The sequence below is a fragment of the Lepidochelys kempii genome, chromosome 8 (genome assembly GCF_965140285.1).
Source record: "Lepidochelys kempii isolate rLepKem1 chromosome 8, rLepKem1.hap1, whole genome shotgun sequence".
In the NCBI taxonomy this organism is placed as follows: Eukaryota; Metazoa; Chordata; order Testudines; family Cheloniidae; genus Lepidochelys; species Lepidochelys kempii.
The window spans coordinates 7,374,459-7,388,702 of record NC_136387.1 but is presented as its reverse complement, the minus strand read 5'-3'; the positions used below and the strand labels follow the sequence as shown (position 1 = coordinate 7,388,702).

Below are 14,244 nucleotides of genomic sequence, written 5' to 3'. Positions count from 1 at the left end.
TCTTTTAAAGCCATTAATAGTTACTGCTTGTGAGCTGTAATCAGTGCCAGATCTCTCAAATGTTTGATTTATATGCTTCCCCCTCCTCAACTGCTCTCAATCTACAGCTCCACAGCAGCCCAGCCAGCAGAGCATCTCAGGTGAAAGTAGTGGAGGTCAAACCAGATGTATTTCCCTCCTATAAATACAGCTGCACCGTAACTTTGGTAAGGGTCTTTTGGTGGTTTGCTTCCTTAAGGGGGGGCACCACTGAGCCTGTTTTGAGAAGTGGCAATATTCTTGAAAGGCAATTGCTTTCTTCTTCATCATTAGTGCTTTGGAATTGAAAATTCTAAACTTAACAAGTCTCTTGTGGGTACTCAAGCAACCACTTCTGGCTCTTCAGTCTGCTCCAAAGGCACAGCTTAGGGTTTGGCTCTTTTAATTTTTAAATGCAGGTATTGTCCATATAATGTGCTGCATTAACAGCACTAAACATCTCAGTCTCCTGCATGGGTAATGGTAAGGTAAACTTCCCTGCATGGCAGTACTAACATTCAACTCTGTGCTGGAGAAGCCATCATTAGAGGGAAGAATGTAGGCTACAGTTTCCATGCTGATGAAATATTTGTTCTCTTGAGACTGCCATACGAAACACCTGTTGCAGTGGTGGTTTTTGTGAAGTGACACCTCTCTAACAGAGTCTGACCTGAGAGGCCAAATCCAGCTCATTTTTTCCATGAACTGCTGTGCAGGCTTCAGCAGGTAGTGATTTCAGGTCACTACTGACCTGGGCTGGATTTGAGCCAGTGACATATAGTTGGACGGTTCTGTGTGGTATTACAAGTACTTTCAGTCACACAGTCCTTATGATTTGGCTTCTCAGTCAGGCTCATCTCTCTAGAATAGCTCTGCTCCTGCGACTTTCAGGCTTGCACGGAAATATCCTGTTTCATTGCTGACTTACAACAGCTGCATTGAACTAGAAAGTTTAGTGTTGCGTTGAAATCATATTACTACTAATCCCTTAAAAACTGGATTTTTCTTAGTGCCCTAATGCAATTGTACATCCCCCTTGTATTAATCCAGGAGGGTCAAATATCCTTTTATTGCTGAATTTGTTTCCTCTGCCAAGTATCTATGGTATTTGGAACTAGATTTAAAGCATACAGATTAATTGAACTGGTCCTCAAAGTAAGTGGCCATGCCTGTGGTTTATCCCCTGAAACTAAGTGTTAGATATTGGGGGTCAGCATGTGCTATTCTAGTAGACTTCTGTTGTCTTGAGCCTGTTGGCATATGAAAGTAAGATAGAAGAAAGTTTTGCCTGTCTCTTTCCAGGATTTGGGATTGGCAACATCACGCGGCAGAGGGAAGTGTAAGAACCCCTCCTGTAGCTATGTATACACAAATAGGCACAAGCCGCGGATCTGTCCCAGCTGTGGCTACAACCTCGCCAAAGATAGAGCTGAGAAAACTGTGAAATCCCTGGTGAGTTATGTTCTTTCACGCTTGCTGAACTATTGAGTTAATTATATTTTGTCTTTTAGATTCATAGATTTCAAAGCCAAAAGAAACCATTGTGATTATCTAGTCTGACTTCCTGAATAACACAGGCCATAGCATTCCCCTGAATAATCCCTAGAGCATACTTATTAAAAAAAAGCATCCTATCTTGATTTAAAAATTGCCAGTGATGGAGAATCCACCACAACCCTTGGTAAATTGTTCCATTAGTTAATTACCTTCAATGTTTAAAAAACAAAACAAAAAAACCTCATTTCTAGTTCAAATTTGTCTAGCTTCAGCTTCCAGCCACTGACTAGTGTTATACCTTGCTGTAGTCTGTTGGCTTTCTGGGTTATATATATATAGAGAGAGAGAGCTGGTTGAAGCTCAGAATTTCCATTCTGTGGGAAACTGACAGTTTGAAATTTGTGTTTGCTCTGAATTAGAACAAAACCAAAAAGATTAAAAATTTTCCACAAAAATGAAATTGTTGAAAAAAAAATTTAGTTTCAGGTTGATAGGCAAGTTTGGTTCTGATTTTGACTTTAAAAAATTTCTCTTTGAAGTGAACAGGCCTTTAGAACCACAAAGTAAAAACACTAATTCCAAGAAAGTCTGGAACTTTTCTACCCTATTAAACTGATTTTGTAAAAGTGAAAAATTTATCAAAATTGACATTCTTAGGTGAACGTTTAGATTTTGATGAATCAGTATCTGGTGACTGAAAAATGATCCGCTGGAAAACTGTCAACCCACTGTAGTTGTGTAGTGACCTCTTTTGGGGGCTGTACGCTGCCCACAGCTGTGAATGGTAGTTTTCACTGAGAATAGGTACTACAGACTTATTGTATTCAATCTTACCTCTAGGGGCACTCAGCAATTAAAAAAATGCCTCATGGATCAGATGCATATGGGGCAAAACCTCCTAAAACTAGAGAGCAGCAGCAGCCTTGTCTGATTTGTGCAGTCTGAAGAAGGTGCGGTCCCACTTGTGTAGTCTGATGCTGCCTTTGTGACTGAGCTGCGGTGGCAAGTGTCAGTTCAGTCTGTCCATTGTGTACTACAATGTCCTGTTTGCAAGAGCTTGTAACTCAAATTTACACCGCGCCTGAATTGTTGGCAGACACATTCTCAGCCAGGATTTTCTTTTTTTTTTATTTAAATAAAGTTGCTTTCGTTACTTTTACATATAAAAGTGCTAATAATGAACTCTGGTTTCTTAAGATGCTTGTTTTTGCCACTGTGAGCAAACATCTCTTCTGGATTTTATAAATTTAGTTTTGAAGTTCATTTGTGTTTTACATGCAAAATTGTTTTGAATAAAACCAAAGAGTTTGCCCTGTTCTTATGTGCTGACTGAGCCCGCTAGCTAAGCCAGCTGCCTGCCAGTCTGTACAGGAAACTTGTTTCCTTCAGCTGTATTTTATTTGGAAGTACAAAATTGTTCTGCATACTGTGTGAAAGCTACCCTCTCCCCCCCAGAAAAACCTCCTCCAATAACCCCATGTGAAACTCTCACATAGACAGATACTTAATGTAATGCTTTTCTTTTAACTGCTTCCTTAATGCACGAAGATGGACTGGCATTTTTGAGAGAGACTCTGGTTTGTTTTTCTCCTTGTTGGCTTTTTTGGACTTCTGTTTTTTTTGTTTTTGTTTTTAACAAGCCTTAACATTCGTGTAATATGGTTTGTTGTTCTGGAATCAATGCAGTATACCCTTTTCTTGGACAGGCCATTTATCTTATCACTAGACTAGACAGAAACACAAGCTGAAGCATTATCAGGATGGTTTGTTTTACTGATTAGTTGGATTAAAGGCTGTAATGTTCTCTCTGTCCTGTTGAGCCCCCTAGTGTTTTGATTCTTCTTTTTCTGTATACCTTAGTTCTTTGAGCTGCTAGTTCAGAGGTGGGCAGACGACTGCCCGTGGGACCGTCCTGCCTGGCCCCTGAGCTCCTGGCCAGGGAGTCTAGCCCCGGCCCCTCCCCTGCTGTCCCTCCTCCCCCACAGCTATGCCACCATGCAGGCAGCATGGCTTGCGCCTGCCCACCTCCCAGGCTTTCCAATAAAGCCTGTCCTGCCGCTCTGAGCAGCATGGTAAGGGGGCAGGGGCAGGTTTGATGGGGGGCCGTCAGGGGACGGGGTGGTTGAATGGGGCGGTCAGGAGACAGGGAGCAGGGGGTGGGGTCCCGGGAGGGGGCGGTGGATGGGTCGGGGGTTCTGGGGGGCCTGGTGGGGGTGATAGGGGTTGGGGCAGTCAGGGAATGGGGAGGGGTTGGATAGGGGGTGGTGTCCCCAGGGGATGGTTGGGGCGGGGGGTCCCGGGAGGGGGCAGTCAGGGGACAAGGGTGTGGATAGGGGTCAGGGCAGTCAGGGGACAGGGAGAAGGGGGGTTGGATGGGGGTGGGGTCCCAGGAGGGGGCAGTCAGGGGACAAGGAGCGGGGGGTGTTGGATGGGTAAGGGGTTCTGAGGGGGGCCGGAAGTGGTAGGGGGCTGCGGCCAGGCTGTTTGCGGGGGCACAGCCTTCCCTACCCGGCCCTCCATACTGTTTCGTAACCTCAATGTGGCCCTCGGGCCAAAAAGTTTGCCCACCCCTGTCCTAGTCGCTTGTATTTCCATAGACTGCACCATAATCATTTTTTTTTTTTTTTTTTTGTTTAAAATCACAGTGCATTCAGTGCTGGACACTTAGTTTTCTCTTAACATTCAGTTGCTAATCACCTCCTCTGTGGATTTTTATCTTCTACATACCATGCATTGTGTCTGACCATGTGCTATAGGGGAGGAGAATTTATGCAGTTGCCTGCAGTTGAGTAAATGATAGTTTGCAGAAATGTAAATGTGTATACCTTTGCTGTGCTCACCCCATACTCTCCATCATGCAGTCTATATGATAACACTTCATCACCAAATTTTCTGAAGGCCTGCAAAGAGTTGTTGCTTATGCAGGAGCTGGTAAATGATGGTAGGTGAGGTTTCCTCACTGCTGCATTCTACCTATTTTTATAAAGCAGTTCTACTGAAATAAAAATAAATAACCCAGCCCTTAAAGCTATGAGCTGCAGAGACAATGCATTGTCTAACAGAGCAGGGGACTGGAGTCAGCATTTCTGGATTCTGTACTATGCTGTTCTGCCCAAGAACAGATTACTTAATATCTCTGTATATGTTTACTTATCAGCAAAATGAGAAGAATAGTTATCTACCTCTCAGGAGTGTTGAGGCTTCATAATCAGCTTTTTACTCCACATTTGTCTGACAAAATCCAAGTGACATTTTGCTCTCTTTCTAGGAGGTCAGCTCAGGTCTTCCTGATGTGTTGAACACCAGTGAACCGCTAACACAGTCCCAGAAAGAGGTCCAGCGCCAATCAACGCTGCAGCTGCTGCGCAAGGTAATGCAAATTCCAGAGAATGAGTCGGAACTGGCAGAGGTCTTCGCACTCATCCATGAACTCAACAGCTCACGGCTCATCCTGTCCAACGTGAGTGAGGAGACGGTCACCATCGAGCAGACCTCCTGGTCAAACTATTATGAGTCTCCATCTACGCAGTGCCTCCTCTGTAACAGCCCTTTGTTCAAAGGGGGACAGAAGTAAGATCCTGTTTTAGATTTGTGACTCTCATTCACTCTTATCTGATGTTCTGTATTAAAGATGTCTTTGAGGAAAATACTGCTTTATTTTCTCCATATGAAAGCCATTGTAAACACCATGCAACCTGCATCTCAGTAAGAAGTGCACATTTCCCTTAGCTCCCAAGGTCAGCCTTACTCACATCCATGTTTATGTGAGTTTGGGAGTAGACTATTGTAATATGTATTCAGGCCCTTTCTGCATCTGGGATGGGTGATGGTGTTGAATGTTGTTCTTCTGAAAGTGAAGGACTTGCAAATACTATCCAGAAGCAGACAGTGTGTAAATTTTCCATCCACAGCTCTATCCGTCCACCTCAGTCCTGGTCCTGTAGTACCACCTGCTTACTCCAGTTCTATACCCTCTCATAGCTCTGCTTGACCTGCAGTATGTCTGTTACTCAGAACACTTCAGTCCTGAATTCTCACGCCATCATGTCAACCTGTGTAGTATCTTTTTGATAACATCCAATGAACCAAGGTTTCCAGGCACGAAAGCAGACAAATATTAATCCTTGTGCAGCTACCATCTTTGAGATTAACTCCAGATTCTTTTGAAGTGCAGCAGCAATGATTCTCATCCTATCACAGCTCCTGCACTCCTTTGAAAGCTAACAAGCAAACTTCAAGCATTCACATTCATTTAACGTATGATGCATGACCACAACCTTAAACTCTCTTCTTCCATTGAATTACTTGTCCCTATGACAGTTTTTGTACTTTGATATTTTAGGAGATTGGGTATGAGCTGTCTCTTGGTTTCTCCAGGTTCAGATGAAAGTTTCACATCCTTGGGGTTTGCTTTCCTACAGCAGGAGAGTTCAGTGGGTTGAATGAGCATTAAATCTAGATTTAAATCTTATTTGACATCGGCTTCTGGTTGCTAATCCCATTTTATTTTTCCATTTCTGATGCTTTGTGAGGTGCACGGTGAGGCAGGTGTGAAGGGTGCAATAGTGTAAAGCTGCAGGATTATAGATGTGCTGTAATACTACATGTTCTCCCTGTTCTCATTTTGTTGCCGGTTAGAGTGCTTGCTTTGTGGATCCTGATAGTTTTGATGGGTTGTGCATAAATTCTCAAAGCTCAGCCTAGGTTTGGTTCTGTCTGTTGTTAGAACTCAGGCTGATGGTTTTGGAAAGAATCTTGGCAATCAGTTGCCTTCCCATCTTCTCAGCTAGTGGCTGGTGTGGTTGCTTGCTAGTGGGATAATTATGTGTTTTTTCTTTTTTCCCTCCCCCCCCCCCCCCGCCTGCTTCTATGTTACAGTTCTCTTGCTGGTCCACAGGAGTGCTGGTTGCTGACTGCTAACCGGTTACAGGTGGTTACTTCCCAGGTTAAAGTGTGTCTGAATCTGCAGTGCCTGGCCTTGCATAGCTTCATGGATATATACACAGGTAGGGGGAAAAAGCAAGCTATCAGTGGCTAATCTATTGAGACTGATATTTAGAAATCTAGGGCTTCTGGACTATGACAGAAGAGTCCTCCTTGTACAGAAAAGATCTCTTCTTTCCACCCTACCAGACTTGAATTTTTGGTTTGAGAAGTGAGCTGCTGCTCTTCCTTACTGAGGTATATGTTCGTCATGATAGTGACTGAGAGCACACCCCACTTGTCTTTGTATATGCAAATAGTAAATCATTCATTCTGTGTTGCAGACCATGAGTGCTCAGGCTCAGCTGAACAATTCTGAAATTCCATGGGCTTCCTAGTCCTTGTTGGCTCAGGGAATTGAAGCTGTGATCATTGTAGGTTTTGTAAAGCAGTGCAGGGCTGGGTGCTGTTACAATTAAAGGCAAGACTCAAAAGGGAGCTAATCCTGCTGTAGTGAAAGGAGAGGGAATACAGACCCCAGAAGGCCTTTCTAGACATAATGTATTTGTCCTTCTAAACCAAACTCAGCATGACTTGTTTGGCAATAAACAAGTGTTTTACGTTCGGTGTCTGTGGAATTCTAAATCTTCCCTGGTAACTGCTGTATTGTTTGTTAAACTGCAGGCCTGTTCAACGTGGGTAACAAGTTGTTAGTGAGCCTGGACCTTCTGTTCACTGTCCGAAACCATATTAAACTTGGAGAGGATCCCAAAGTGGCAGTTGGCAGTATCCTGGAATCTGTGCAGGAACAGACCGGTAAGGTGCTCCCCTAGCCCTCTCTCGGAACAGTGGCTATTCTGAACTTGCTGACCTCTGTCTTCTCTGAGAATTGTGTGGAGAGGGATTTGGGTTTAATTTTAGATGAAAGTAGTAAGTGACTGCTGGATTATAAAACTCAGCCCTTCTGAGGTTTAATGTATTCCTGTTGAGCTGGGTAGAATTTTGTTTTTGAGAGAGGTTTCTACTGTGTGTGTTAAACAGAGAATTCAGTATCTTTTTAGTATTCAGACCAATGGAAATGGCTCTAGTTAGCAATCAGTCAAATGTATTGTTTGGTGGCTGCCATCTTCTGTGAAAGGGGAAAAACTGTCTCTCCCTCTCTTTCACCTGAACTCTACTGGCTCCATCCCCATCTTCCCAGGATATAACATTTTATAGCCCCCTTCTGCCCGGGCATCCTTAATGTCTCCTCTGCAGAAAGGAAGGGCTACTCCTTTCAGGACAAGGGGTTACTCTGGCAGCTAATCTGTTTGCAATGCCAAGGACAGTTGGGGGTAAAAGAGGAGAAAGGGGAAAATAAAGAAGGCCTGAGTTCTTTGTTCAGTCAGGTGAACCAGGCAGCTGGCCTGGAGACTTCCCAGTGTGATGCGTTCAGGCTGAGAAGGCAGCTAGGGTCCTAGGTTAGGCTGGAGGGGAGATCTATCATTGATGCCTGGGGGGTGAGTGATTGGAGCTATGGAATGTCACACACTGGACAGATGGAGGTGTGGCTGGAAGTGTCCAGGTGACTGGGAAAGCAATATGGCACCAGGGAATAGTCTTCAGGAAGTGAGATCAGAGCCATCCTTAGCCATAGGCCTACCAATGACACAGGTGTTTAATGTTATATTCTTTCTGAACCTGTATTCATTCAGTCTTTGATAGAAAATGGCCCATATAGCCATTAACTTCCTCCTTTTCAAGCAACAGAACACGTGGCTCTTTGCTTCTTGAAGTGCTTTGTCTAGGGGTTACTTGGGTTAATTTAAAACCTTGTTTGTCTAAAAACCCTTCCTGGGGGATGTTTCACTTTAAAATAGATTAGACTGTGTCTGCATCTTGTTTGCAACATGTCATTGCCTGTCTTTCTGAGCTATTGATGCTTGTTTTTATTAAGTGGGGGGTTTATGGTCATACTCTTCTCTCTGAGGAATCCAGAAACATTATATGAATCTGTCTTCTGGAACTGTCCAGCTGCCTCTGTGAGGCTATTTCCAAGGGGAAAGACACTGACACCCTGAAGTAAAATTGCTTCCAAGAGCTACTATAGATTCTTCGGTGTCCAGCTGTTCTTAGAGCTCGCCTTAGAAAGTACTCCGGTTAGAGCCAGACTTGGCCTGTTGCTGAGAGACTTTGGACTCGGAAAGAGAGCCATTTCAAACAGTACCTTTATTATCAATTCTCCCCAAAAATTTCATGGAGATATATCTATGGAGTGTGCTTTCTCTGAGTAATGAAATGTTTTCTGTTGGTGAGTAGTGTGCTGTCTCCATTGGCGTTAGGAAGTGAAAGCTGTGTGAATGCAGTTTGAGTAAACCATGGAAATGACCTCAAAAGTAACCTGCTCTTTTCTTCACAGAGAAAACCCTGAGTCCTGAGGAGCTGAGTCAGCTCCAGGAGCTTCTGTGCAATGGCTATTGGGCCTTTGAGTGCCTCACTGTCCGGGACTACAATGATATGATCTGTGGCGTCTGTGGCATTGCACCCAAGATTGAGATAGCCCAGAGGAATGCAGAAAATGTCCTGGCACTAAAGAATGTTGAGGTAGATTGTCACAAATTTCCCTCCAGCTTTTGTTTAACGCATGTCTCTGTTCTATAGTTCCATCCCCGAGCAAGCCCCACATGTGCAGAAGTGACTCACCAGTTAGCGCTTCCTTGTGGCTGGGTGCAGAATTGCTGGGCCTTCCCTTTGGTTGCGTCCTGTTGGTTTCCTTAATCTGTGTCTTCTGTGGGTTAGCCCTTAGGTCACTTAAGAGTTCCCTTCCCTTCTGGGGTATCCAAGTCCAGCTGTAACACAGGCCCCACGCTGTTTTCTCCCAGCTGGCCTCTTCATAGTCCCTTTGAGTCAGCAGCAAAGTCCTTCTAAATCAATGAGAATTGCACTCTTCTTTCGCAGAGGAGCATATCCCAGAGCTTCTCCCTGGGCCCCTCAGCAGAGCTCCAGAATAAAACACTGTTAAATATCTTTCACCCCTCTCCATCATCTGCTCCCGGTTCCCCTTGTGGACAGCCTGCCTGGAGCCCAGCCCTTTGTTCCAGGGGACCCACCACAGAAGCTAGCTCCACTCCTGTGGCTTAGCTCTCCATCCACAACCCAGCTCAACTGCTCTCCTCCGCAGCCAACCCCTAACTGTTGGGCTTCCTCCCTTTTAAAGTCCTAACCCCAGCACAGGTGTGGCAAGGCAGGGCTAATTAAACAGAGCTGGCTATCTCCAGGTCTCTTGGCCATAAAGGGGCAGGCCCCCAGGTAAAGTCTCAAGAAGACATTTGCTCAGTCTAAACTTAGTAATTCATAGTCATTACACACAAGGATTTAGGCATCAGCAGAAAATATTAGACAAACAGGAGCATGTGGCCTGACTCCATGCTGTCCACATGTTGTCCTCTCTTGGGGGAGAGAGATTTTAGATAAGCAGTTTGGAAAAATAGGGTCTGTCCTACTGGATCACACCATTGAGCCAACAGGATTCTGGTGTAAGGGAGCTGAGTGAAACTCTCAGATAACCATTCTCTTGTGTATTGACTTTGAAGCATCCTTCTGATTTTGTTAGTAGCAGTTTCTCTGAGGTGTCATGGAGTGTTTTCCTAACACACAGGGAAACGAATAGTGCTATGTAGTAAACCCTGTTTCTAACTAAAATAGATTGGTCTGAATCCTTGTAGGGCAGAAGGGTCCTGTGGACTCCAACCCCAAATACAGTAAGCAGACCCCAGGCTCCTCTTCCTACTCTGGACAGTGTGCGTGTTAGCCTTATGCTTCTGTTTCAAGTCACAAGTGGATACAGAGCTGTTTAGAAATGAAGCATGTGTGCTGTTGAATATATGATGTGTTTGTTCTCTCACCTCTGTTAGTTTACCTGGCCAGAGTTTTTGTCATCCAGCGAGGTAAATGTGGAAGATTTCTGGTCCACAATGGAGACAGAAGTGATAGAGCAGGTGGCGTTCCCATCTAGCATCCCAATCACCAAGTTTGATGCCTCTATTGTTGCCCCCTTCTTCCCACCACTGATGAGAGGAGCTGTGGTTGTCAACACTGAGAAGGACAAGAACTTAGATGCATGTCCGGTGCCAGGTAACTCACTGCCATAGAGCTCCTAGGGCTGCTTTGGCTAGGGGTGGTGCTGCTGTGGGATACCAGTAGGTGACCCATCTGCAGTTAAGAACTGAGGGTTTTGTTACACAATATGCTCTAAAGAGAAGTGCTTGGCACTTCCTGGTGGAGTCTTTAGATCCACCAAAGCCAGAGAGGGATGTGTAGGTCAAATTTTGGTATTTCTAATTTTGAATCCCAAATGGGGGACTTGGTCTACCCAGGGGAGTCTGAATGCTTAGCTGTGATCACTTAAATTTCCCTTTATCTTGTCTCCAGCAGAACATCCCATTGCTGCAAATAAAGTACATCAAAGTCTATAAACAGAATGTGTTTTCAGAATGTTACAGGGAGATTAGTCACTCAGCACTTGCTGAAACTGTTAGAATACTCTTTGTTCTGTTTTGTGAAAACTTGTATTCTGTAGCTGCAGACAGTACCTTTTTTGTGCTGCTGCCGAGACACCAGAGAGACATGTCTTAAGTCTGTATGGGGAATAAAAGGAATAAAGGACAAGATGATGGGCGCAATATAGCTCCGATACCACAATCTAAATTTACTCCTGGTTAATGCTGTTAATATGCTGGGTCAGGACAGCCTGTGTTTCAATCATATATAATAATGAGCTATGAGTGAATAACTTGCATCAGAGTTGGATTCACCATTACTAGCTCTTTTCTTACAACTCTGGTTAGCAGAGACACTGAAATTTTACCTTGAATTGGAGAGAACTGACTCCCAGGGCTTATTAAATTCTAAGGGGGAGTGAATTTAAAAAAAAAAAAAAAGTTAACCTCTTCATTCCTGAACTGAGTTTGAATTCCGGGGAAAAGGCACAGGGCAGAGTTGATAGTAGCATGTGGCCCTCCTGAAGCAGAAGGTGGGTAGTGGCCAATTTTGGGGGAGGGAACTGGAGCCGGAAAGCCGGTGGAGAAACAGAAGCATCGACCCTTGGTAGTGGCTGGCCGGCCTAGGAGAGGGGCTGCACCTGGGAGCCAGCACTGCATAGTGGAGGAGCAGCATGCAGGCAGGCCTGGGTGGAAAAAGAGTTGTGGAGACAAAAATGAAGAGGTAGGCCAAAGGGTAGGCCAGCTCTTAAAAGAAAGGGACTTGCTGTGCAGTGAGAATGCAGCAGACTGGTCTTGTCTTGATGCCCACTTAACACTTTAATCCCAACAAATTATTTAAGAATATTTGGAGGGACTGAGAGTGCTCCTTGGATGACTTGGTCCTGCTGACTCTTAGAACTGGTGCACGTTAAATGTCATGATGCTATCAGAACCCAGAAAACCTCATTAGAAACATAAACATCTGCTGACTCAATAGTTCAGGATCAGGCTGGGCTTTACCTTTGGTTCTGGGACTTTCCACATATTTTGCCTTTTCACTGTAGCCTCACTGACTTCCCTTGTGTTTCTTGGCTACAATCCATCCACTTCTGGAGAAACTACATGGTGTCCTTTCCCTTCTGAGGGTGGGTGTTGAGAGTGCTTTCTGCTTCTGCAGGTAGTGGGAGTGCTTTGGTGAGGCTGCTTCAGGAAGAATCCTGCAAACTGGAGCAGATCAACTCTTATAGTGAGGAAGAGCTGCAGTATTTCTTGACACAGTGCAGCATCCCCTGGGGGGCAGCAGACACGAAGGTAACAGGCCTATTCCCTGTCCCCCGCTATGCCCCCACCACATCTAGTTTTGGAAGGGGAACCGTTCTCATGCCTTCTTGTAAGACAAGAGGAGATGATGGTTATTCAGAATGATAATATGAGAAGTAACTTTTCGCTCCACTATATTTAGGAAGGAAAGAGGTGATTAGAAATGACAAGACCCTGCAGATTACAGGGTAATTGACACATGGGGGAAAAATTCAACCCTGGTGGGTTGGAAAATGGAAACCTATAATTACTCTGTTGTGGGCTTCTCATCTTGGAGTTGCTTGTCATCCTCACGGTACTGAGCAATGAATTAAAAGGCTGTTAGTTACCATGTGTTTAAATGCAACTTCTGTGATATTTCACTTACAGCCATGACCTTCTTTGGAGAGCCCCAGGCTTTGATTCTTAATTTAAATGCGGGCTTTTCTCTTGGTCTCTCTGTTCTTAGAATCAGCTCTGTTACTCCCTCCTGGCTCTTTATGACTTTGTTCAGAATGGGGCAGATGCCAAACAACCCCCAGTCCACCACACAGGAGGAAAAATCTACAAAGTGTGTCCACATCAGGTAAGGCAAACTAGAAACTGCATTGTGGCTATAAGATGTGATTGACAGATTCTTAGACAGTAACTTGACTGACAGATGACCTACCACAAAATGTGGGTTTTTTTTTTTTTTTCCTCTTGGAAGAATAAACAGGAGGCTGAGAGTAGGCAGGTAGTGAATTTTGGGTTCTTGTTATCCACACTCAGGGGTGAGGAAAGATGAGCCAGATTTTCTCCTGGGGGTGGACTTCGCCTTCCAGAAGCATTCATGCCATGTTGCCTAGTAGTAAGAGGGTGTTTGGTGTTGAATTTTTGACTCTGCCATAGAGGTGGAATTGGAAATTATTGTTCCTTGCCTGGGATACAGTCAGCTTTTTTGGGGAGGAGAGAGAAAATCTGAAACAACATGAGGTTGCTGAGTCAGGTAGTTTCAAGACGCACTGAGGAGAGGAAGTGTAACACTGGATTTGTTCTATATTCTTTGTTGTTCCTTAGAAATTCTCCTTTCTCAGCTCTAGTGCAATGCACCAGACCAAAAATTCATGTTTGTCCTCTTCACTTTCTTCCGAGGTGGTGTGTGGCTCAAAGTACATTGTGAGAGGGGAAACTGCCCGGGACCACGTGGACCTACTAGTCTCCTCACGCCACTGGCCACCAGTCTATGTGGTGGATATGGCTTCTTCGGTGGCATTGTGTGCCGATATCTGCTGCCCTGACCTGACTGTCCAGATGTGGGGGAAAAACCAGGGATGCTTCTCTGATCCTATGGAGCCCCCAACGGTTAGTTACATTGTTCAGTCTATGCTGTCTGTGAGGATATAAGGAATTTTTAGTGTTGGTATCTGTATTGTGTAGTGTGCAATTAATGTGAAGTTTTTAAAAAAAAAAAAAAAAGCGAGTGATTTATGCAACCTTTTGTTACTAGGCTAATCTTGGAGATTTGAGCCCCACATTCTGCCTATTAAGATGACCGAACCTTTGGAAATGCATGTTTCATGACCTGCCCAGTGCTGTGGCTTCACTTTTCATGTTGCTCCTGACGAGAGTTACAGACTAATTCTACTGTCTGTATTGCATGACATTTGTACTCCTCACAGAGTCGCTGGTTTACCAGCGCAGTCTGTCTCTTGAATACCATAACTATCCAACTCACGGACTGTGGAGATGTGACACATTTTTAAGGGGGACAGTGCAGTGTACCCTGTATAACATAACTTCTTATTGGTCATTACTTACCTGATAGGGAGGCTGGGGAGTCAGAGAACATCACTGATGAGCTGCTGTGTGGTGGCAATGGGGTGTACGGACCCATCCTTCTAGGACTTTTGGGGCAAGCCAAGTATATTTGCTTCCATCCTGCTCCAGGTCATTATTCTAGTCTCTTTAATTCAGGGAAATTTTAGGGCTTTCTTATTTTTTGGGATCAGGCATGGTTGAGGGGAACTGCTGAGCATTCAGCTGGTTTGTGTGCAATCTTTATTCT

General features: G+C 44.6%; 1 protein-coding gene across 4 annotated transcripts in view; it reads left to right on the top strand.

Annotated features, from left to right (window-relative positions):
• The window catches only part of HMGXB3 (HMG-box containing 3), a 64,103-nt gene that overhangs the window by 10,714 nt on the left and 39,145 nt on the right, over positions 1–14,244 (top strand). For 2 of the 4 annotated variants that reach the window (XR_012160199.2, XM_073355339.2), the window contains exons 10-19: positions 108–206; positions 1,321–1,470; positions 4,784–5,085; positions 6,394–6,521; positions 7,123–7,254; positions 8,837–9,021; positions 10,332–10,551; positions 12,076–12,209; positions 12,667–12,783; positions 13,332–13,541. Coding sequence is in view for 3 of the 4 variants with exons in the window: in XM_073355339.2 (XP_073211440.2) it covers positions 108–206; positions 1,321–1,470; positions 4,784–5,085; positions 6,394–6,521; positions 7,123–7,254; positions 8,837–9,021; positions 10,332–10,551; positions 12,076–12,209; positions 12,667–12,783; positions 13,332–13,541 (1,677 nt within the window). In the remaining variant the exon portion in view is untranslated. The remainder of the gene's footprint in view (positions 1–107; positions 207–1,320; positions 1,471–4,783; positions 5,086–6,393; positions 6,522–7,122; positions 7,255–8,836; positions 9,022–10,331; positions 10,552–12,075; positions 12,210–12,666; positions 12,784–13,331; positions 13,542–14,244) is intronic. The other 2 variants (XM_073355340.2, XM_073355341.2) reach the window with 2 other exon arrangements.